Genomic DNA, 24,461 nt, shown 5'->3' with positions numbered 1-24,461 from the left:
ATATATGGAAAATAAACAGAGAAGAAATAACCTAAGATTACTAAATTTTCCTAAATCTCCAGTATTATCTCCACTTGAGATGGTACGTAAATATTTGAAAGATATTTTAATGATTCCAGAAGATAATTTACCACCTATCACCGCGGCTCAATCTATATCTTCAGGGAAGAAACAGGACAGACTTTACAGACTTTCCCTGGAAGTAGTCACGGAAAGGATTGCTCTTTTGGTGAAATTTGTCTTGGAGCATGACAGAGACATAGGGCTCCTTTTACTAAGGTGCACTAGCATTTTTAGCGCACACACAAAATTACCACACACTAAACTGCACGGTACGCTTCTAGAATAACGCCAGCTCAATGCTGGCGTTAAGGTCTAGCGCACGCTATTCCGCGCATTAAGGCCCTAACGCACCTTAGTAAAAGGAGCCCTTAGTTTTTAAACTTTACTTCAGACATATGAATAAGTTCTTTGGCTCGGCAATTCAGATTTTCCCAGATATTGCTCAAGTGACACAGAAGAGGCGAAAATAATTTCTGCTTTATAAACCCAGAGCTCCAATCCTGGGCTCACACCGTTCAAATGAAACTAAACGAGACCAAAACAAAACTACTTTGTCTCGGCCCAAAATTAGATCAGCTACCCACCCTGATCCCACTATCCTCTGGCACCAAACTGCAGCTTGAGCACTCAAGCAAAGTTCTGGGAATCATCATTGGCTCTACACTGTCTTTCAACGATCACCTCAACTCCTTGGTAAAAAAATGCTTTTTCAATCTTCACATGTTAAGGAAGTAAGATCCTGCTTCCACCAACAACACTTCGCTGTCTTCGTTCAATCCATTATTCTATCCAGACTGGATTACTGCAACTCCATCTACTTAAGCCTAACAAAGAAAAGTCTTCTCAGACTTCAGTGGATTCAGAATACCGCGGCTAAACTAATCTTCGCAAAAAGCAAATTCGACCATGTCTCCCCGCTTCTGTCTAAGCTTCACTGGCTCCGTTATCCTTAGGGTTCACTACAAATGTGCCTGTCTAGCCTTCAAATCTCTACACGGCATCCTTCCTCCCCTTTTTCCACTATCTTGGCTCTCCCTGAATCCTAACTCCACCAGATCCACTCAAAAATTCAAACTATCCTTCCCCTCTTTAAAAGGCATATCCCATACAGGAAAACTTGGGACATCCCTCCTCTTCAGGATCACCGAGCTGTGGAACAGCTTTATTGCCCCTCTTCGGAGTTCAACCTCCCTCCAACGCTTCCGAAAACATTTGAAAACTTGGCTTTTCTCTAAAATGTAACTACTCCCTCCCTCTCCATTATACTAAGTCCCCTCTTTCTTTCATTTTTTTACTAAGCCCGTCTTCTTTCCATTGGAGTTCCTTTCTATATTAATTCCTGTAAACCGTGTCGAGCTCCACTTCTGTGGAGATGATGCGGTATACAAACTTAAGGTTTAGTTTAGTTTAGTTTTGGCCCTGGGTGCTTCCCTTTATATTAAAATTTCTGGCCAAATGCTGTGTTTCACTCCAAGGGAAAAATTTTCTATTTTTCGAACCAAAGCAATTGTTGGAATTTATTTCGGCCAAGGAAGGGGGGAGGGGGGGAATGGTGATTGGTCCGTTAGCTCTTTCCGCAGTTTAAATTACAGGCTGTTGGGGGATTTATATCAATGTCTCCAGGGCCACTCTTGTAATTGATATATATATATTTTGTTATACTTATTCTAATTCTTGGATCCTTATTTCCTAAATTTGTGGACTAAATAATGTATTATTTCTTCTTTCCCTTACATTGCTGTTGCAAGTAATGTCAGGTTTATTAATTTTTTTTGATTTTCATTCTAAATCTGTCCTCACGTATTAATGTGCTTGTTTAAAAAAAATTGAAAATCGAATAAATAATAATAATAAAAAAAAGTGTGCATACAATTAGCAAAAGAAAACTTTCTTCTGGCTTTGCTGCACGCTTGTGTTTAGGGTTACCATATGGCTCCAGAAAAAGGAGGACGGATTGAGACATCTGGTTTTACTTCCATTGCTTTCAAGGAAAGTAAAACCCAGATGTGTCTATCCATCCTCCTTACGTCCATTGCTCTCAATGGAAGTAAAACCCGGATATCTCAATCAGTCTCTTTTTTTCTGGAGCCTGAAGAACCATATAGTAACCCTACTTGCATTGGCTAGCCTCCTCACCACTGGATCAGGATAATAGGAACCAGGATTAGGTAAGTACACCTACTGCTTTTCTTTGCTAAATTGTGATGCAACTTTTATGCAACCTTCTGCTTGAACCTAGATGTCATTAACTAACCCCAGGAAAAATAAACAAAACATAAGAAATTTCTCTGTCTAGGGTTTCCAACCCCTTTCCCAGGCCAGCATTCAGAGCTCTGCCAGTCTCGGGCACAGCACTGCTGTTCATTCAGCCTTTGCAGCATAGCCAGTTTACACCCAGCACTTCCAAACAAAGCTGCAACCTTCGCCCAGGCTTTTCTTAAAACAGCTCTTTCTCTACAAGAATCAGGACAAAGTATAAAAATCTTAGAAGCTATCTCCCAAAACAGCTTCCACCAGTTTCACTAAACTGAATTCTGGCTAAAGGTACACCATATCAAAATCAATTAAAGTCCTATTTAAAACAGGTCCAACATGGAATGTTGCTATTATTTGGGTTCTTCCAGGTATTATGGCCTGGATTGGCCACTGTTGAAAACAAGAAACTGGGCTAGAAGGATCTTTGGTCTGACCCAGTAGGCTGTTCTTATGATTTATTTTTGTCTGCAGATTTAGCATTTTTAGTTGTGTTGTGTTGTGCCCCTGAAGTAGCCGCAGGGCGAAACGTGACAGCATGCTGGATACTTTTTGCTGTTTACAATAAAGGATGTCAGAATCATTGGTGAGCTTGCTGTTTTGTTTCCTGCAAATAATGCAGTCCTAACTGTACCTGGTTAATTATCCAGTACGGCACTATCAGTTTTACCTGGGTAACTTCCAGACATTGCCAAACACCAGGATATTCAGTGCCAGCGCCTGGATAGGGGCCAGTCCTGAATATCCAGGACTAATTCAGCCAGTGGTTCAGAAATGCTTACCACTGCTGAATGAATAGTGATTAGTGACTTTTTAGGCCTGATTTTCTAAAGTAATAGCACCTATTAGGGTGAGTCTGTCTATTTGTACATATGCACAGTGGTGTAGAAAGAGGGGGTGAAGGGGGCAGTCCACCCCAGGCTCCAAATTGGTGGAGGCGCCAGCACCCAACCTCCTCTCTGCCCCCCCCCCCACCTCAATCCCATTCCTTCCCTTGCCATGCGCGCACCCCCTTCCCTTCCCCTGTATGTCTAGTTGAAGTTGTTGCTGGTGGTAGTCAACCATGTGCTCCTTGCGACCCCGTCCACTCTCCTGCTGACATCACTTCTGGGTGCCACGCATTAGAAGTGACATCAGAGGGAGAGCCAACAGGGTCGCAAGGAAGATGTGGTTGACCATTGCAAGCATCAACTTCAACTAGAGGTACGGGGAAGGGAAGGGGGGCGAATGTGGCAGGGGGGATTGGGGATGGAGTGAGGGGGTATGGAGATGAAGGCAGGGGAGGGATGCCTCTCACCCTCGCTACACCACTGCATATGTGTGGGTTTATTTGTGTATTCACAAACAATCCCATGCATACCCACAGACAGGGGGAGAGCATCAAAGGTATGGGCACAGAGATGCAGCTCTGCTACCTGAAGGTATCTGGGGTTCAATAGACAAGTCGGTGCTCCAGGAAACCCCAAACTTTGTGGCACCTGAAAAAGCAGCTTCTCCTCCCTCTCCATGATGCTAGTGAAGATGCAACTCCAACCAGCTGGAGAGAGGAAAAAGGTTCCTTGTCCACAGCACACACAGGAGTAGGCCCAAAGGGACCAAACCTCAGTGGCTGAGGAGTAGAGAGAAGTTTCCTGGGAACAGACAACAGCAGGATGACAGGGATCCATTCTTTGACTTTGGCTGACAAGGACATGACTGCAGTACTTCAGGAGCTAGGTACCACGAAAAGGTGAGAGGAAGGGGAAGGAGTGGTGGACAAATTAGTTCAAGGGGGGAGGTCAAAAGGGAAGGGAGGAGTGAGTGCAAAAAGAAAGGGAAATATACTGATTGCAAGAGGAGGAAGAGTTAGAGCAGGGAAAAAAAGGAGGGGGAAGGGAAAGCAAGTACATAGGGACGGGTAGGAAGGAAGGTGACATCCTTGCTCTGTCTATGTCACATCCTGTAAGGGAGGGGTCTCAAAGTCCCTCCTAGAGGGCCGCAATCCAGTCGGGTTTTCAGGATTTCCCCAATGAATATGCATGAAATCTATGTGCACGCACTGCTTTCAATGCATATTCATTGAGGAAATCCTGAAAACCCAACTGGATTGCGGCCCTCAAGGAGGGACTTTGAGATCCCTGCGAAGGCGTGCCAAACCCCAACCCTGTCTGACCTCTAAGATCCACTACTTATGTTCCTGTGCATCATCACTGGATGAAATCCCGCATTCACACTGACTTTGTTCACGTCAAATTCCTGCTGACCTCCTTCCTATTCACCCTTTCACATGCAAAACAAGACTACACCCGTTTGACTGATTCTCTTTACCACACTTAATGTTCTACTCAAAGTGCCCTCACTTTCGACTCCTCCTTCACTTTCTTCCCAGACTATGGCTGAGTACTTCCAAAACAAAGTTCTCTAGATTAACCTTGAGTTCTCGACCGAATTGCCACAGCCTCTCCCTTCTCCCTCCATCGACCCCTACCATCCTTTCTCAGAAATCACGAGGAGGAATCTGCACATCTTCTCTCCTCTTCCAAACACACTATCTGTTCATCTGATCCCATCCCCACCCATCTACTGATCACCATCTCTCCTACTGTCAAACTACTTGAACGTGCGGTCCAATGCCATTGTCTTGATTTTCATTAGTCTCGAGCTATTCTCGACCCCTCTTCAATCAGGCTTTCGTCCTCTGCATTCTATGGAAACCGCCCTTGCTAAAGTCTCCAATGACCTGCTCCTGGCCAATCCAACTCTGTCCTCATCCTCCATGATCTGTCTGTGGCACTGACTCTGTAGATCACCGCCTATTCATCCATATAATGTCCTCTCTTCGATTCCAGGGCTTGGGTTCCATTTTCTCATGGTTCTCTTCCTATTTTTTCCATCTCACTTTTAGCAAATGCTTCATTTTTCTATCAATCAGTATACCTCAGGTTCTGTCCTGGGACCTCTTCTTTTTTCCCTCTACACTTCTTCTTTTGGCACTCTAATCTCCTCCCATGGCTTTCAGCACCATCTCTATAATGACAACTCACAAATTTACCTCTCTACACCTCTCCCCCCCTCCCTGCCAGTCCCTCTCCTCTTCTCCATTTCTTCCCCCTGCATCTTCTCTTCTGTGCTCCCCCCCCTGCATACCTCTTGAAAAGTTCACCGCACAAGCAGCTTCTTTCACCCCCTGCTTGGCTGGCCTTGGCTCCCTTCTGACGTCACTCCCTAGTTGCGGAACCAGGACATGATGTCAGAGGGGAGCCGAGGCTGGTGCGAGCAGGAGGTGAAAGATGCTGCATGCACTGGCAAACTTTTCAAGATGTATGCAGGGTGGGAGGGGGGTGTTCCTACTTTGAGGGGGTGGGAGGGGCACACCTACTCTGGGGGGGTGGGAGGGGTGCGCTCCTACTTTGGGGGGGTATAGCCATAAGAGGTCAGGTACTGCTGTGGACGATTCAGTAATTAAATGACAGCGATGAATTGGCCATGATGAACTGTCCTAGACTAACCGTGGCTGATAATGGTTAATAAATGGAGTAGAAAGTGACGCAGGGACAAAGATTCATCCCCGTCATTTCACCATCCCTGCAGTCCTAATTTTCTTCCCCACATCTCCCCAACTCAGAACAGAAAGAAGATTTTATGCAATTTTATGGGCCTAAGGCATTGCAAATAAACATTTTAAGCCTATAATGGGGAGGGTTTTTTTTCTAATTTTTATTTTGATTGAAAGACCATCAATAAAAGTACAACGTGTGAGGCATACTGGGTTCTGCATTATGCACAGAAAGCCAAACATCAGCTCAATACCAGTGATATTTTAGTCCAGACAATAAATTTTAGTCCTAATTATTCAAATGCAAAACATATCAAGAACAGCCGTTAGAATATCACACACACATAAAATAAAGCACAGCAAAAAGATACAACATATCAAATAGAATAGTATTTACAGTATTCTGGAAATATAAGCAGGTATTTTAACACTTGGCTTTCAGTCAGCCCTAGATTCCCCCCGTCCCTGTCCCCGTCCAGCATCATCCTATTGGCCATATGAACAGTAATGTTCAGCAGTTCTGTAACAGAAATTCTGAGGTTACTGGCAACCGTAAAATTTACCTATCAATGTTTTAGGTATGTTGCCAAATGGCCATCAAGCTTCAGCTCGCTAGCCTTTAATTTTCTGCTGAGTTACCAAATATTAGGTATTATCCGTATTAGCTAATGGTTAGAGCAGCAGGCTGAGAATCAGGGAAGCCGGGGTTAAATTCCTACCGATGCTCCTTGACATCTTGGACAACCCTCCATTGTCTCAGATGCAAAACCTAAATTGTAAGCCCTCCAGGGACAGAAAAATTCCTACTATACCTGAATGTAACAAGCCTTGAGCTATAACTGAGAAAGGTTTGGCATAAATCCAATACAAGGCATAATGTGAACTAATACAAAACGCTACATATGTCACTCAAGAGCAATTGCAGCATACCATAATAGCAGGAACTACCACAAGTCACACAACAAAGACCAACTTTGGAAAAGGCAGCACCACAATAGGTATTATTTATTTAACAAATTATAGCTTATAGTTTATTACAGTATTTGCATTCTACCTTTATACAAGGTTGATCGCAACATTACATATATAATAAAATACAAAAACAAACGGCATACAAAATTGTTAAAAAGCAATCGATGACACATCACAGAAGACTCATCACAGAAGAGCGCCTAGCGGAAGCTGATCTTAATATCAGTCAACGCCATAAAAGTCCATCACATCAGGAGGCTTATTTCATCTGATAAAAAAAGACACCGCTTCAATGGTTTCTTAAATTGGTCCAAGTCTTTGTGCTGTCGAACATACACTGGAAGTTATTCTACTTCACGGGTCCCGCACAAGAAAAAATACTTTTTCAAATTGATGGAATTACTAGGTCAAAGTGACCTGCAGAGTGCAATTGATTTTTTTCTAAGACCCTTTGTTCCTTGCATTAAATCATATATTAGAGATTCCTCTTATATGATAAATATTATTGAACAATACGAAGGAGTACTTACTGATATTATATTAGTTACTATGGACATTGAGTCATTGTACACGAATATTCCACAATTATCAGCATTGGAAGTTATAGAGAAAACACTTAAAAGAAGGGAAACACACAGAAGGGTTCCCAATCACTTTATTTTGACGTTGGCGAATATAGCCTCGACTAACAATTATTTTTGTTTTCAAGGAAAATTTTTTCAATAGATTAAGGGCACCGCAATGGGTTCCTCGATGGCTCCAGATATCGCTAATCTTTATGTAGCTGACTTTGAGGAGAAGTTTTTGGAATCATATCCTTTTCAAGAGAATATTTCACTTTATGAATGATATATTGACGATGTGTTTATTTTATGGAAAGGCGGTAGTGAGAAATTGGCTGCTTTCCACCAGTGGCTTAATAAATGTGATGCCAATTTGAAATTTAAGATGGAATATGATGACCAGTCCATCTCTTTTTTGGATATCCATATTTATAAGACAAAATATGGTTTCAAGACTTCAATCCATAGGAAAGATACCGATAGGAATACTTATCTTCATTTTACTAGTTTTCATAACAAAAGTTTGAAAAACAATCTTCCATATTCACAGTTTTTAAGATTACATAGATTGTGTACTGATTATGATGAATTTGAACGAAAGGGACCTATGATGATGAAAATTTTTTTAGCAAGAGGCTATCCAGAGGATTGCGTACAAATGTGCCTTGAAAGGGCATAAACAAAACAGAGAGGAGTTGCTAAATCCGATGATGGTTATACCCACACCTGACTTAGTGTGCACACTCAGATTCTCTCATCTTTCTCATGATATTCAAAATATAATCAAGAAGAATTGGCATATTTTGGGCACCCATGAATGTTTTAGAAAGATTACACCAGTGGTTGCATTTTCTAGGAATAGGAACCTCAGGGATATGTTAGTACCTTCAACACTTCCGGATCCAACAATGAATCATGTTGGTCCATTTGCACACACACCCTGTGGACATTGCTCAATATGTAAACATAGTATGACCATTTCAAATTTTGTACACCCTGTTACTGGCATTAGTGTCACACTAAGGGAGCAAAGTGACTGCAACACCACCCAGGTAATTTATGCGATTATATGTCTATGTTCGAAGTGGTATATTGGTAAAACCAAACGTATGATTAAAACTAGGATGATTGAGCATAGAAGTTGTATCAGTAGAAATATACAGTCTGAACCAATAGTGGAACATTGGTATGAAAAGGGTCATTCTATTGAAGATCTTAAGTTTTTTGTTTTGAAAGTTATCAAAACAAAATGGAGGGGAGGTGATCCAGATTCTTTACTTAAGAAGGAGGAACAGCGCTCACTTCTCCCTCCGGATTCGCGGGGGATAGGGGCAGAGCCGGACCGCGAATAGCGAAAAACCGTGAATATCCGGCTCTGACCCTCCCCCGTCTCCCTCCTGCCTTCCCGGCCTTACCTGGTGGTCTAGCAGGCTATCGGGGCTGGAGCGATCTTCCTACGCTCCTGCCCCGTGCAGATCGCCATTAGAAAATAACTCGAGACTACGACAGGAACTCCCTATAGCTATTTCCTAATGGCGATCTGCACGGGGCAGGAGCGTAGGAAGATCGCTCCTGCCCCGAAAGCCCGCTAGACCACCAGGTAAGGCCGGGATGCCGGGGGGAAGACTTAACGATGTTTTTTTTTTTCTTTTTTCCCCCTCCCCAAAAAAATCGCAAATATGTGAAATCGCGATTGCCGAAACCACGAATGGGGAGGGGGAAGTATATACATAACTTCCATACAGTGACTCCTAGTGGGTTGAACATGGAACTTGATCTGAAACCATTTAAGTGATTGTTTTTATGTATAAACTTGGGCGTTTATGTTATATGTCTACAAATCCCATACAATAGATGAACAATTGAATTCTGAACAATCTGCAGGGTACAGAGACAGCACGATGTTACAGTAGTCTAAGCCCGCAAAGATAGTAGCTTGCACCACCTGTTTAAATTCAAGCTTGGATAAAAACATTTGTAACTTGCTAGGCAGGAACAAGAAGTTGCTACTTCTTTGGCCTAGTGAAAAGAGCTCAGTCTGTGTAACACGTATAATGCAGCATAGAGAGCCACAGCACAGGTCTGTACCACCAGGTTCCAGGATTCAGGCACTCTTCCGTGTGCTTCAAGAATCTGCCTAGATCCATCCCCTTTAGGGCTTATCTGGGCGGCATCATGGACTTGGCTGGAAATGAAATTCTCTGCTAACAGTGTCTCCACCTTCATAAAATAAGAGCAAGCAGTCAGGCCAAGGGCTTCGATCAAGGCTGCAACTTGTAAACTGTAGTTTTTCTAGAACTTTCTCCCTCTCTGCCCCCCCCCCCTTTATAGCTGCCTTAGACTTTCCACATGCACTAATCATTCACTGAAAGAGCAGTGGGAGCCGAGAGTATGCAACCTCTTTCATATTATAAAGGGGAGTTTGAAATGGAGGGAGCTGACTTCTGAATACACAGACCACATAATGAACCTCTTCTGAACGTGACCTTTCTACCGAAAAACTGCAGCTGGTAAATGTCAAACCCAGAAAGCAAATGCCTTCAGCAGCACAGTGCCATCTACATAGAGTGTGGTGAGTAAACATTATCCTACAAGTCACTCGATCATATACTTCCCAACATGTCTGAGAGGTAACTGTAGGACAGGAACCTTTCCCATCTCCACCCATCAGTAAACAGTACACCACTGTCCCTCCATTTGCAGCTCTAGTATTCTGTGGACTAAGTGTCAAACCCCAGGGATAACCTAAGCTGCCTTGTGCCTAAGTATACAACTCACCTGGGTCAGATGCTGCTCTGTATTCTGCTTCTCCGCAGACTCCACCAGCATAGATATCCCATCCTCATCCAGCTCTGGAAAAGTCAAACAGACTCTCTGAATCATTATTAGTTCATCTGTCTCTCCCTTCTTCATCCCCCCCCCCCAGTTGCAAAAAAAAAATAAAAATAAAAAATAGTGTTTTGCTGGTTAAGACTGAGGATCCACCAAGTTCAGGCTCCCAGAAAGCACCAGTAGGTTCCAGAGACCCATTCCTTGTTCTCTCTTCCAGGGAACAGCAGTGGCTTCCCTAACACCTGCCTGGCTAATTAAGGACCTTTCCTCCAGCAAACAGTCCAAATCTTTTTTATACTCGGCTAAACCAACTGCTTTTACCAATTCCTCCAGCAACAAATCCTACTGCTGGATTGTTTATGGTCTCAAGAAATATTGAGGGGCATAATCAAAAGAAACGTCTAAGTCCGTTTTGGCCTAACTCACAAGTCGTCCAATGTCGGACATGAGAAAAGGTCTATTTTCAAAAAATACATCCAGCATATTTTTTTTTTGAAAATCATCCAAGTGTACGTCCAGACGTCTGATTGTCCAGACCGCTAAGTCGTCCATCTTTATACCCTCTTCTCGTCTAAAAATTCATCCAACTCAAAAACACCTAGAAAAAGGCCTTTTGGACGTGGGAGGGGCCAGAAAAGTAAGGGACTGGACACCCAGACATGGCAACAGATTAGTGGGGCACCTTACAGGGCACTGCTGTGAACTTCACAAAAAGGGTGCCACATAAACATCTCACAACAGCTCCCTTATAGGTCATGATGAGCCCCCGAAAACACCTCTAGAATCTACTAGACCCACCTATTTACCACCCCAATAGCCCTTATGGCTGCAGGAGCCACTTATATGGAGTATAAAAGGGTTTGAGGGGTTTTTTTTTGGGGGTGCACATGTCTCTCCATGAATGCAGTGATTAAGTGGCTTATGGGCCTGGGACCTCCTCTTCATGGTTCACTAACCCACCCCCAAGACCACTTAAGCCACCTCTGTACAGCTCTACTAGGCTTTCCTATGCCAGGCTGCCAGGTGCTGATGTTCTGGAGGCACATATGTAAAGTTGTTATTATGTTTTTTTATGGGGGTGGGAGTCAATGATCACTGGGGCTGTGTGTGGGGGTCTGTACTTTGTGTCTGCAGTGCTTATCTGGCCACTTTGGATATTTTTTGTGGACTTAGACCTGGTTTTAGATGGCCTAAGTCACAACATCCAAGTTCTGTCTAGGCAGTGTTGTAAAACCTTCGGTTATACAATATACATGCAGCACAACTAAGTCAAGGATGGCCCACGGCCCGCCCAAATCCCGCCTTCACCACTTCTCCTAAAACACCCCTTTTAGTTCTGGTCGTTCAGCAGCACTGTGAAGGCCTAAGTCATTTTTAAATACAGTGGTACCTTGGTTTACGAGCATAATTCATTCCAGAAGCATGCTCGTAATCCAAAGTACTCGTATATCAAAGCACATGTCCCCATAGGCCACAATGTCAACTGAAACAATTTGTTCCACAACCAAGGTTTACTATGGTGGCCCAGGGGGTAGGTACCTGCCTGTGGGTGCTGCAGCCCTTGCAGCGTGGTGGTTTCCTTTCCCCGGGATCCCCACGCGACTCTCCTCCCTCTTCGTCATCCTCCAGACACATGCGCAGGACCTCTGAACTCCCCCGTCAAGCCGGCGCTGTTCCAACAACACGCGCACCACGTACAAGCACGCAGGACGTCCTGCATGCTTGTACATAGTTGGAGCGGCGCCGGCTTGACGGGGGAGTTCAGAGGTCCTGCGCATGCGTCTGGCCGGCTTGAATCGGAAGCCGGGAGGATTGGCCGAAGAGGGAGGAGAGCCGCACGGGGACCCCGAGGAAAGGAAGCCACCACGCTGCTAGGGCTGCAGCACCCATAGGCAGGTACCCACCCCTGGGCCACCATAGTGAGAGCTCGTGTAGCGAGTCAACACTTGTTTTGCGAGACAAAAGTTTGCTGAGTGTTTTGCTCGTCTTGCAAAACACTCGCAAACCGGGTTACTCGCAAACCGAGGTTCCACTGTACGTCTAAAACCCCGTTATGACACTTGGATGTTTTTTGTTACTGATCGTCCAAGTGCCGATTTAGGCCGGATTTTAGATGTTTTTCTGTTTTGATTATGAGCCCCATTGTCTCCAACTTAATTCCGCTTCCTGTTAGCTTCATGGAGTGCCCCTTTAGTCTCAGTGTAAAATAACCTTTCCCTGTTCACCTTTTCCACCGCACTCATGATATTGAGACTTCTGTCATATCTCCTTCTCAACTGTTTCTTTTGCAACCTGTTTAGCTTTTCTTCATAGGGAAACTGTTCCATGCCCTCTTATCATTTTGTTTGCTTTTCTCCTGACCTTTTTGAGATCTATTATATGTTTTGTTGAGATGTAGGGGCATTTTTGAAAGGACTTCCTTCCAAGTCAGAATAAAGAAGTCTAGCTCATAATGCTCAAAACAGACATCTCACATGTATTTTACAACATGAAAAATGTCAGGATTTCCTGTTTGAAAACATGTGTGATGGACATTCGTGTTCTGGAGGAGGAAAGGGCATGGGGGTAGGGCTTGTTGGTCGGCAGACAGCGCATTCACTGGTGCATATTGGATGACTGCACTGGAAGGTTTGAGTGACTTGCTTTTAGGGGGGTTGAAGTGCCTGAGGGGAGGGTTCATGCGATTTGCTTTGGGGAGGTCAGTGGTGTTTGTTGGAGAGGGGCTAGTGCTTGTGTCAGAGGGGTCAGGGTGGTTTGGGAGTCAGATTTGGGGGCAGGGGATATGTTGCATTACTGAACTGCCGGTAGCAAATTTTTCAAGTTTCATTAGGATTTTATATACCGCCTATCAAGGTTATCTAAGCGGTTTTACGATCAGGTACTCAAACATTTTCCCTATCTGTCCCGGTGGGCTCACAATCTATCTAACGTACCTGGGACTATGGAGGATTAAGTGACTTGCCCAGGGTCACAAGGAGCAGCATGGGGTTTGAACCCACAACCCCAGGGTGCTGAGGCTGTAGCGTCAACCACTGCACCACACACTCCTCCTGTATAGATGCACTTACAGTCTCCTCTTGAGGTAACCAGTGAGCTCTGCTGTGCTATCGACAATCCTGAAAGCTAGTGAATGACCTGTCTTAGTGGCTACACTTCTGCCCACCTGTATCACACCCAGATCCCACTCACACCTGTGTATTTTTATCATACCTACTGCCATTTTTAGTACAGGAGACAGTAGTGTGGGTCAGTGCTACTGTGCACTAAATGCCATTTTAGCTGCTTAACATAACTTAATAAAGTGGCCCCATAGTCTTTTTTCTTAAATTAAATGCCAGTGCAGTAGCTCCAAGGAAATGTCAAGCACTAGAACCTGGACCTGTGGGGATCTAGACAGTGGCATAGTACGGGGGAGCAGCGCCCTACCCCTGCCCTCTTTCCCGCCCCCCTCCTTCTCTTTCCCCGTACCTTTTTAACTTCTCCGGTTTGAGCAGCATGCTGCCCATATTGGTGTTGGTTCACCCTTTGATGCCACCTCCTAGGTGCAGGGCCTGGAAGTGACATCAGAGAGAGCGCCAATGACAACGCGGGCAGCAACCTTGCACCAGGGATGTAAAAAAAAGATACGGGGGAAGGCAAGGGGCACGCGCACAGCAAGGAGAGGAGAAGGGGTGCCATCATGCCCTTAGGAAGACCACCCCCCCCCCCTCCCTTACTATGCCACTAGATCTAGATGCTGTGGTGTTTTTACCTGCTCAGAACTCCCAGAACCCATCCTTACCATTCAAAGCATCCAGGAAGAGGAGAACTGTGTGGATTAGCCCTTTGCAAGTTTTCATCGGTGTGCTCAAGATGCCCAAATAGTCCAGCAGCTTTGAGATGGAGGGCTCCAGGAGTGCACTGCTCTCACCGGCACTGCCATAAAGAGATTTTTCCAGCTACAAGGAACAAGAGGGGAAAAAATAGCTTAAAGGTATCGAAACACTGTGCTGCTTCTAAGTCAGTCTAATTATAAAGGGCTGCCTGGAACATGGATAAGGGCATGCTTGACCAATTTACTCGGAGAAGGCAGGGTCATCCTTACAGAAGCTGAATCTCAATGACCTCCCTGGGCCTGCACCTACCTAGCATTCTCCCAGTGAGGAGATGGATGAGGGCTCTTCACTAGAGCCCCACAAATGAGCAAAGAGCAGCTCACTCCCACGCAACCTCAACCGACATCACAACTCATCAGCTGCAAAATGCTGGGCTGGTGGAGGGGAATTTATAACACCCGCATCTAGCTTTGGTCCTATAGGCGCCTGGGTGTCTTTATAAAATCCTACAGATATAGCATTAGACTGAAGACACTGTACACTGGCTTGGGAGTATTTCTAATGATAAAAGTGTAAATCGTGACTCCTCCCACACTCCACCCTTGAACACACCTACTCTAAATTCTCACGTAAGAACATGCCCTTCTTGCTACCTTTTCTAATTCCGCTCTGTCTTTTCTGAGATGATTTAAATTCCATGGAGGGTAAGGGGATAGGATTTGATATGCCTTTTTGTGGTTACAATCAAAGTAATGTAATGTAATGTAATTTATTTCTTATATACCGCTACATCCGTTAGGTTCTAAGCGGTTTACAGAAAATATACATTAAGATTAGAAATAAGAAAGGTACTTGAAAAATTCCCTTACTGTCCCGAAGGCTCACAATCTAACTAAAGTACCTGGAGGGTAATAGAGAAGTGAAAAGTAGAGTTAGAGGAAAAATAAAAATAAAATAAACATTTTAACAAGACAGCATTGATCTAAATACTTTGGAAGGTAGAAGAGAGGAGAGAAAGGAATAGAAGCAGAAGGGGGAGCCGTTGAACAGTAGAATTCTGCAGCATCCACTATCTCCTCCTCTCCCTATTGGCTAAGGCTCTTAACATTTGCATATCTTCTTCCCATTGGCTAAGGCTCTTTGCCTGCATTGTGATGTCATAGAGCTTTATGGTTATAGAAACCTAGAAACATGATGGCAGATGAAGGCCAAATGGTCCATGTAATGTAATGTAATGTAATTTATTTCTTATATACCGCTACATCCGTTAGGTTCTAAGCGGTTTACAGAAAATATACATTAAGATTAGAAATAAGAAAGGTACTTGAAAAATTCCCTTACTGTCCCGAAGGCTCACAATCTAACTAAAGTACCTGGAGGGTAATAGAGAAGTGAAAAATAGAGTTAGAGGAAAAATAAAAATAAAATAAACATTTTAACAAGACAGCATTGATCTAAATACTTTGGAAGGTAGAAGAGAGGAGAGAAAGGAATAGAAGCAGAAGGGGGAGCCATTGAACAGTAGAATTCTGCAGCATCCACTATCTCCTCCTCTCCCTATTGGCTAAGGCTCTTAACATTTGCATATCTTCTTCCCATTGGCTAAGGCTCTTTGCCTGCATTGTGATGTCATAGAGCTTTATGGTTATAGAAACCTAGAAACATGATGGCAGATGAAGGCCAAATGGTCCATGTAATGTAATGTAATGTAATGTAATTTATTTCTTATATACCGCTACATCCGTTAGGTTCTAAGCGGTTTACAGAAAATATACATTAAGATTAGAAATAAGAAAGGTACTTGAAAAATTCCCTTACTGTCCCGAAGGCTCACAATCTAACTAAAGTACCTGGAGGGTAATAGAGAAGTGAAAAGTAGAGATAGAGGAAAAATAAACATTTTAACAAGACAGCATTGATCTAAATACTTTGGAAGGTAGAAGAGAGGAGAGAAAGGAATAGAAGCAGAAGGGGGAGCCGTTGAACAGTAGAATTCTGGAGAAATTTAAATGATAGAAATAGAACAAAACAAAGACAAAAGGCAAAACAATAGATAAGATTAAAGATAAATCATAAGCTGGAAAGAAAAATAAAATAAAACTTTGTCTTCAATCCACGGTTTCAGCGTCAGTGATGAAGTGGAGCAAGTAAGTTTAGGAGGAGCGATTGACGTTTCCAGAAAGTGATTTACATATTATATACAGGTATTTTCTTTGCACCTGGGGCAATGGAGGGATTTGCCCAGAACACAAAGAGCTGCAGTTAGAACAGAACCTGGTTCGCAGATCCCTGCACTGTCCAGTGGGCTATTCCTCCACTCTAATACAAAAAGCGATGCAAAGCCATCATAACATTCTCATCTTTCCTGATAATGCCTTAACTTTCTCTTTGCTTCCTTAGCTATCACTAACCAGATATTTTGCGTATTGGTTTTTTTTGTTTTTTTTACAATCATAAGAATCATTAACAATTTGCCTACCTGTACAAGAAAAACAGACAAAATATTAACAAAATATGTGTGGAAAACATTTCAAAAAATAGGAAACTACATCTAATCTTCCTTAGACCACCATAAACAAGAGGAAGAGGGGAAAGAAAAATAAAGGGAAAATCACAAAGGAAACAATTATAAAGGCATAGCACTTGCGTAAATAAACCCCAATCCCTCATTTATCATCCACCAACAATTAAGGCCCCCATTTATCAAGCCGCATTAGGGATTTTTTTTTTTATCGCTGGCCACAGTGGTAAAAGCTCGACGCTCATAGAATTCCTTTGAGCGCTGGAGCTTTACCGCAGTGGCAAGCGATAAAAAAAAAACCCTAACGCAGCTTGATAAAAGAGATTTCACAAGGTTCCGCAGACGACAATCTTTTTTAAATCAATAAAGGCCTTTAGTTGGTCAGAAAGAAAAAAAAATGTATATTTCACACCTAGATATTTCACTAAACACATACAAGGATATGCCAAGAGAAAGGTAGCTCCTGATGCTAGAATGTCCTTCCTTAAAGCCAGAAATAATTTCCTCTATTCCTGTATTTGTCTAGTCACATCTGGATATATCCAAACTTTTTTTTTTTCACAGAAAAGAGATTGTTTATTCCTAAAGAGCATCTTCATAACAGCATTCACATCTTGTATGAAAACAAAAACCAGCAAGCGTTGCTTTCAATATTTCTAAAAGAAACCAAAAAAAACTCTGTGGAATGACGATGTTCCTAAATGGACTTTATTTGAAAATGTCATTCCACAGAGTTTCTTTTGGTTTCTTCTGGATTGTCTTCTCTGTGGAGATTTTGGGGTCTTTTTTTTGTTTTTTTTGGGTTTTTGCTTGTTCAATATTTCTAAAACATTCAACAGTTCAAAGAATGGCCACCAAGATGGTCTCGGGGCTTAGGGATCTCCCGTATGAGGAAAGGCTGAATAAATTGCAGCTGTACTCACTTGAGGAACGTAGAGAGAGAGGAGACATGATTGAGACATTTAAATATATCACAGGCCGTATCGAGGGTCCTTTCTTAAAGGACCCTCGGCCACAAGAGGGCATCTGCTAAAAATCAGAGGAGGGAAATTTCATGGCGACACCAGGAAGTATTTCTTCACTGAAAGGGTGGTTGATCATTGGAACGAACTTTCACTGCAGGCGATTGTGGCCAGCAGCGTGCCAGATTGTAAAAGTAAATGGGATACGCATGTGGGATCTCTAGGGGGGTAAAGTCGAGGGGGTGGGTCATTAGAGTGGGCAGACTTGATGGGCTATGGCCCTTTTCTGCCATCATTTTCTATGTTTCTATGTAACAGTTCAGACCTCACTTTTCTTGAAGCAGAGGTCAAGGACATAAGAACATAAGCAATGCCTCCGCTGGGTCAGGCCTGGGGGTCCATCGTGCCCAGCAGCAAGCTCACGCGGCGGCCCAACTGGTCCAGGACCTGTGCAGTAATCCTCTATCTATACCCTTCTATCCCCTTTTTCAGCAGGAAATTGTCCAATCCTTGCTTAAACCCTGGTACCATACTCTGCCTTATTACATCCTCTGGAAGCGCATTCCAGGTGTCCACCACACGTTGGGTAAAGAAGAACTTCCTAGCATTCGTTTTGAATCTGTCCCCTTTCAACTTCTCTGAATGCCCTCTTGTTCTTTTATTATTTGAAAGTTCGAAGAATCTGTCCCTCTCTATTCTCTCTATGCCCTTCATGATCTTGTAAGTCTCTATCATAACCCCTCTAAGTCTCCGCTTCTCCAGGGAAAAGAGACCCAGTTTCTCCAATCTCTCAGCGTATGAAAGGTTTTCCATCCCTTTAATCAGACGTGTCACTCTCCTATGAACTCTCTCGAGTAACGCCATATCCTTCTTAAGGTACGGCGACCAGTATTGGACGCAGTACTCAAGATGCGGACGCACCATCGCCCGATACAGCGGCAGGATAACTTCTTTCGTTCTGGTTGTAATACCCTTCTTGATTATACCTAGCACTCTATTCGCTCTCTTAGCGGCCGCTGCGCACTGTGCCATCGGCTTCATTGTCATGTCCACCATTACCCCCAAGTCCCTTTCTTGGGTACTCTCATTCAATAACATCACTCCCATCATGTAATTGTACCTGATTCCCACATGCAATACTTCTCAACGTTGAACTTCATCTGCCATCTCGTCGCCCATTCCCCTAGTTTGTCCAAGTCCCTTTGCAATTCTTCGCAGTCCTCCTTTGTCCGAGCTCCACTAAATAGTTTGGTGTCATCCGCAAATTTTATTATCTCACACTTCGTCCCTGTTTCTAGATCATTTATGAATATGTTAAAAAGCAGCGGCCCAAGCACCGAGCCCTGCGGAACACCACTCGTGACCTTTCTCCAGTCTGAGTAGTGGCCCTTCACCCCTACCCTCTGTTTCCTACCCCCTAACCAGTTTCTGATCCATCTATGCATGTCTCCGTCCACCCCATGGTTCTTCAGTTTCCGGAGTAGACGTTCATGAGGCACCTTGTCAAAGGCTTTCTGGAAATCTAGGTATATGATGTCTATGGGGTCTCCTCTGTCCATCTGTTTGTTAATTCCCTCGAAGAAGTGCAATAAGTTAGTCAGGCACGATCTCCCCCTGCAGAAACCATGTTGGCTGGTTATCAGAAGTTCGTTTTTTACAAAATGTTCATACACCTAGATCCTCTTCATAGAAACATAGAAGATGACGGCAGAAAAGGGATATAGCCCATCAAGTCTGCCAACTCTAATGACCCCACCCCCTTGAATTTACCCCCCTAGAGATACCACATGTGTATCCCATTTCCATTTTTACCCCCTAGAGATCCCACATGTGTATCCCATTTCCTTTTAAAATCCTTCACGCTGCTGGCCTGAATCACCTGAAGTGGAAGTTCATTCCAACGATCGACCACTCTTTCGGTGAAGAAGAACTTCCTGGTGTTGCCATGAAATTTCCCACCTCTGATTTTCAGCGGATGCCCCCTTGTGGCCGAGGGACCCTTAAGAAAGAAGATAGCATCCTCCACCTCAATACGGCCCGTGATATATTTAAACGTCTCTATCATGTCTCCTCTCTCTCTACGTTCCTCGAGCGAGTATAGCTGCAACTTATTCAGCCTTTCCTCTTTGAGTCCCGAGACCATCCTGGTGGCCATTCGTTGAACCGACTCAACCTTCAGCACATCTTTTTGGTAATGTGGCCTCCAGAATTCCTGGGTGGTGACTCCTAATATGGAACCTTGCTTCACATAGCTATACAGGATCCTTTCCCCACATGCATCACATTGCACTTGCTCACATTAAGAACATAAGAATTGCCGCTGCTGGGTCAGACCAATGGTCCATTGTGCCCAGCAGTCCGTTCACGCGGCGGCCCATAGGTCAAAGACTAGTGCCCTGAGACTAGCCTTATCTGCCATTTTGATGCTCAGTCTCCCAGTTCTGCAAGATCTTTCTGCAATTTTTCAAAATCCTCATGTGATTTAACAACTTTGTGTTATCAGCAAATTTAATTACTTCACTTGTTATTCCCATTTCTAGACCACCTCCCAATCAATGATCCAACATTTCTCCTTCTCTCCCCTACCCCCAATGGACCAGCATCTCTCCTTCCTGTATTCTCCCGAGCCGGCAATCCAACATCCCCCACCCCCGCCGTACCTTTTTACAAGTTGTCTTCTCATCTAGGGCTCCTTTTACAAAGCCGCGCTAGGGCCTTAGCGTGCACTAAATTGCCAACTGCGCTAGCCGTTACCCCCTCCTTTTGAGCATGTAGTAGATTTCGAGCTACCGCACACTAATCCGATGCATGCGATAAAATCGCTAGTGCGGTTTTGTAAAAGGAGCCCCTAGAAGTCAATGGCAATGAATAGCAATTCACACACATGCCAACCCCAGAACCTTCTCTCTGACCCAACTTCCTGCTTCCACATAGGCTCTGGGTTTGGTGAAAACAGAATGTGTGAATCACTACTCAGTGCCACTGACCTCTAGAAGAGAAGACAACTTTTTAAAGGTTGTCCAGGGAAGGGGGGAGGGGAGGGATTAAGAGACAAGGAGATATGCTGGATTGCCGGATGGAGAGGGGTCAGGAAGGAGAGAAGCTGCACCGCAGGGGGGAAGTCAGCAGGTGTGAGAACAGTGGAGGCAGTGGCATTACTTCCAGAACCACAAGAAGTGCCGGTACAACATTCCATCCCATTCCAGCACAAATTAAACTTTGTTCATTTCTTAGCCATCCTCTAAACCAATCTCCCTCACCTCATCTTATTAATTTCATTAATAGAAAAGATGAACATACCCTGGCTTCCACCTTTGTTAAAGTTTTAGGATCTTTCATAAGGAAGATGAAGGCCTTTAAGAAGTCCTCTGCTTCTACTGGAGAGAGCAAATCCAAATCAGAGCTTTGCTTCTGAATTTCTGCCTTCACAAGTGAGAAATCTGAAAAACACAAGAATCATGTAACATCTGACATCCTGTCCGTCAGCACTGTTACGTCTTTGTAAGTCCCAATCTCATCCTTCAATGATGTTACTGCATTCTCAGCCCCTTAAACTCTTTCCTCCTAGATCAGAGGGTAGATAGTAGGATCGTGCACATACCAAGTAGTCCTATGCCGCACTATTTGAGAACCTTGTAGCTAGCAATGTATTGAATCCTTAAAATACATTAAAGGAGTTAAAGTTAATTAAAAACATAATGACTAGATAAAAATTAACTTTAACTCCTTTAACATATTTTAAGGATTCAATACCATTGAAAGCTACAAGGTTCTCAAATATTTATTTATTTATTCAATTTTCTATACCATTCTTCCAGGAGAGCTCAGAACAGTTTACATGAGATTATTCAGGTACTCAAGCATTTTTCCCTTCCTGTCCTGGTGGGCTCACAATCTATCTAATGTACCTGGGGCAATGGGGAATTAAGTGACTTGCCCAGGGTCACAAGGAGCAGCGTGGGTTTGAACCCACAACTCCAGGGTGCTGAGGCTGTAGCTTTAACCACTTGGTATGTCCACAATCCTATCATCTACCCTCTGATCTAGTTTTATCTTTTTGTAAACATTTTCATTTCACTGCCCTTACTATTAATCTTCTGTTTTAGTTTTGTTTCCTTTTAAACAACTTTCACTTCACATTAATTTTCTATCCCACACACTTAAACAAATTTGGCATATAATCAGTATTCACTTTTATAGTTATTTTTCCACACACCAATTCAGATTTCTCTATCTCTTCATTACTTTGGGATCCATTTATCACTCACAGTATTTCTCACCATCCCACCCTATTGGTCATTTTCCACCGTTAGCTCACCATGCATAGGTGGTACACACTCTGTAGACAAATCTCATTCCCTGCTTATCTTTCAATAGGACCCCCGAGGAAGGAGTGTTTCTCCGAAACACGGACCGTGTTGGGTCTGGTCCCTATGCATATGAGAGCCAGTTTTTGGATTATATTTTATTGATTTTTAAATAAATTCCTGTGACTTGCACATTTTAATTTGAAGTCATTTTTTGCTTTCCGCTTCACTTGATTACTGCAGACTCGTTGGATTTTCCTTTTGCTTCTGCTTATTATAAATCTAATACATGTATCATATACAGAAATTACCAAATGGAAAGGAGAACACACAAAATAGAGGCAAGGAACTACCACAACATATACAGCAAAAAATCAAAAGGCAGAACAGTCCAAGATGAAGAAGTCTGATTTATTAATGACAATCACCCGACAATGCCATATTTTGTCCTCAGGCTGCATCAGGGGTAACCACACTACTTGCTCTTAGAACAGGAAGTGCTGTTTGCTCGAGTGAAGACAAATTGCTTTGCTTTGAAGATTGGAAGTGCTAACAGAGGTTGTGTATATTTGTCCCCTGCAGTTTCCACCCCTGACGCAGCCTGAAGACAAAATGTGATCACATCGGGTGTTGGTCATCAGATATCTTCATCTGCCTTTTGTTGAACTACAAAAGAGGCAATAATCCAAACTGCAGATCAAATGCAAAAGAATAAAAAGGAAGAATATGGCTCAAAATCATTTTTATTTTTAAAAATCCAAAAGGAGAGTGGTCCCGGGTGTATCTGCATCTATACTTTGAGAAGCTGATTCTGCTGGTTTACTGTGTTGTACAAGGCTCTTTGTATTCTTACGTGAAGTAGTACATTTTGAAAGGTGGGTATACACTTCTCCCTCCGTACTTGCGGTTTCAGCAATTGCGGTTTCGATTATTCACAGTTTTAGCTTAATGGCTCCTCCCCCCCCCAAATTACATCAGCTTGCATAGAGAAATCGTTGATTCCAAGCGTTTACAGAGAAAATCGCTGATTCCCAGCACTTTCTTCCTCGTGTTTTGCCTCTCCTTCAGGGACAGGCTAGGTCTCCCACCATGTTGTTCGCGGTTTCACCATATTCACGATGGTTTTTAATAGAAAACAGCGAATAACATGTGAAAAAGTTATTAACGGTTTTTCTGTATTTGCGGTTCTGTTAATCCCCTATCACAGCGAATACGGAGGGAGAAGTGTATAAGTATCGGACTCATATTCAGTTATTTCACTCTTGCCCAATGCAGGTGCTGTGTCACCGAAACATGTTGGGTGTTGTGTAAAATTTGATCTTGATGTCTGGATACAGATATACCCGGGACCACACTCCTTTTAGATTTTAATAATAAAAAATGTTTCGAGCCATACTCTTCCTCCTGCTCTTTTCTTCATTTACAGAACATGCCAGCAGAGAGCATTGTGGAGTCCTTTTACTAAGCTTTGATAAAGAGGCCTTAGCATGGCCTTACATGGGTTTTTCCCATGCACTAAGGCCATTTTTACTGCAGCAGTGAAATGGCCAATTTTCCATTTTTTTAAAAATTTGCATTTTCGTGACATTACATATCTACAAAGAGAAATGCAAGGAAAAGAAAAATCAACAGTAACTATATAATAAAGTCATAAATAAAAATCAGTAATTTCGCGGAAGGAAGATGCCACAAATTATCAATAAGAAATAATAAGATAAAAATAGGATACATTAATCTAACCACTAATAGCACGGAATTATTGTAATTACTACTTTAAATAATCATTTCTCATGAGCTTTAAGAAATTATTATTTGTAGTTTATCGTAAAAAACAAAGGGGATCTTTTACTAAAGGTTAGTACAAGTTATCTGCCATGGGATCCATTTTATTCCTATGGGTCCTGCTGCAGATAACTTACACTAATCTTTAGTAAAAGACCCCCTTAATCTTTACTTTGAAAGGTCAATAAATACATTACATGGAAATTTTTTTTTTTTTTTTAAAGTAGCTCCTAAAGACTTCAAAGCCAAAAAGGTGTGGAGGGCCATTTTCAATAGAATGTCTAAGTCCGACTTTGGACGTTCCCTGCAAGATGTCCAAATATCGGGAAGAAATGTCCATTTTTGAACCCACAAGAAGTCTATCTTTTTTTTCAAAAATGGCCCAGTTAGACATTTTGTCCAGTTATATGTCTAATTATTAATATTATTTTTTGCCTTTTTTTTTTTTAAACCCCATCCAAATTAAAAATATCAAAATCAAGCCATTCGTATGTAGGAGGGACCAGCATTTTTAATGGACCGGACACACAGACATGCCAGCAGAGCAGTGGGGTACCATGTGCACATCTTACCATAACCTCTGTACATTATATGGCAAGCCCTCCAAAATTCCCCCAAATATACTGTACCTTCCTGTCTACCACCCCAATAGCCCTTGTACCTGCAGGTATTACCTATCTGGCAGTACATTGAGTTTTTGGTGGGCTCACACTTTCCACTAGAAGTGTACTAGTTAGGGTGGCATATGGGCCTGGGTCCCCTTCTCTGCAGTCATAAGAACATAAGAACTTGAACTTGATCATGTTATGATCGCTGTTTCCCAACGGTCCCACTACCTCTACTTCCTTTGCAGGTC

General features: G+C 43.0%; 2 protein-coding genes across 6 annotated transcripts in view; one reads left to right on the top strand and one right to left on the bottom strand.

Annotated features, from left to right (window-relative positions):
- LRRC3C (leucine rich repeat containing 3C) overlaps positions 1 to 24,461 on the top strand; it is a 214,515-nt gene that overhangs the window by 75,604 nt on the left and 114,450 nt on the right. The window lies entirely within an intron of this gene.
- Positions 9,023 to 24,461, bottom strand: part of LOC117347480 (gasdermin-A3-like) — a 35,064-nt gene continuing 19,625 nt past the window's right edge. For 2 of the 3 annotated variants that reach the window (XM_033918485.1, XM_033918483.1), the window contains 4 exons: positions 20,817 to 20,956; positions 14,000 to 14,156; positions 10,165 to 10,238; positions 9,023 to 9,606 (listed from right to left, as the gene is read on the bottom strand). In XM_033918485.1, the coding sequence (XP_033774376.1) occupies positions 9,406 to 9,606; positions 10,165 to 10,238; positions 14,000 to 14,156; positions 20,817 to 20,956 (572 nt within the window). In that variant the 3' untranslated portion in view covers positions 9,023 to 9,405. The remainder of the gene's footprint in view (positions 9,607 to 10,164; positions 10,239 to 13,999; positions 14,157 to 20,816; positions 20,957 to 24,461) is intronic. The other variant, XM_033918486.1, reaches the window with a different exon arrangement.

This window comes from Geotrypetes seraphini, chromosome 13 (assembly GCF_902459505.1).
Source record: "Geotrypetes seraphini chromosome 13, aGeoSer1.1, whole genome shotgun sequence".
In the NCBI taxonomy this organism is placed as follows: Eukaryota; Metazoa; Chordata; class Amphibia; order Gymnophiona; family Dermophiidae; genus Geotrypetes; species Geotrypetes seraphini.
The sequence above is the reverse complement of the archived record's forward strand: the minus strand, read 5'-3'. Positions and strand labels throughout refer to the sequence as shown.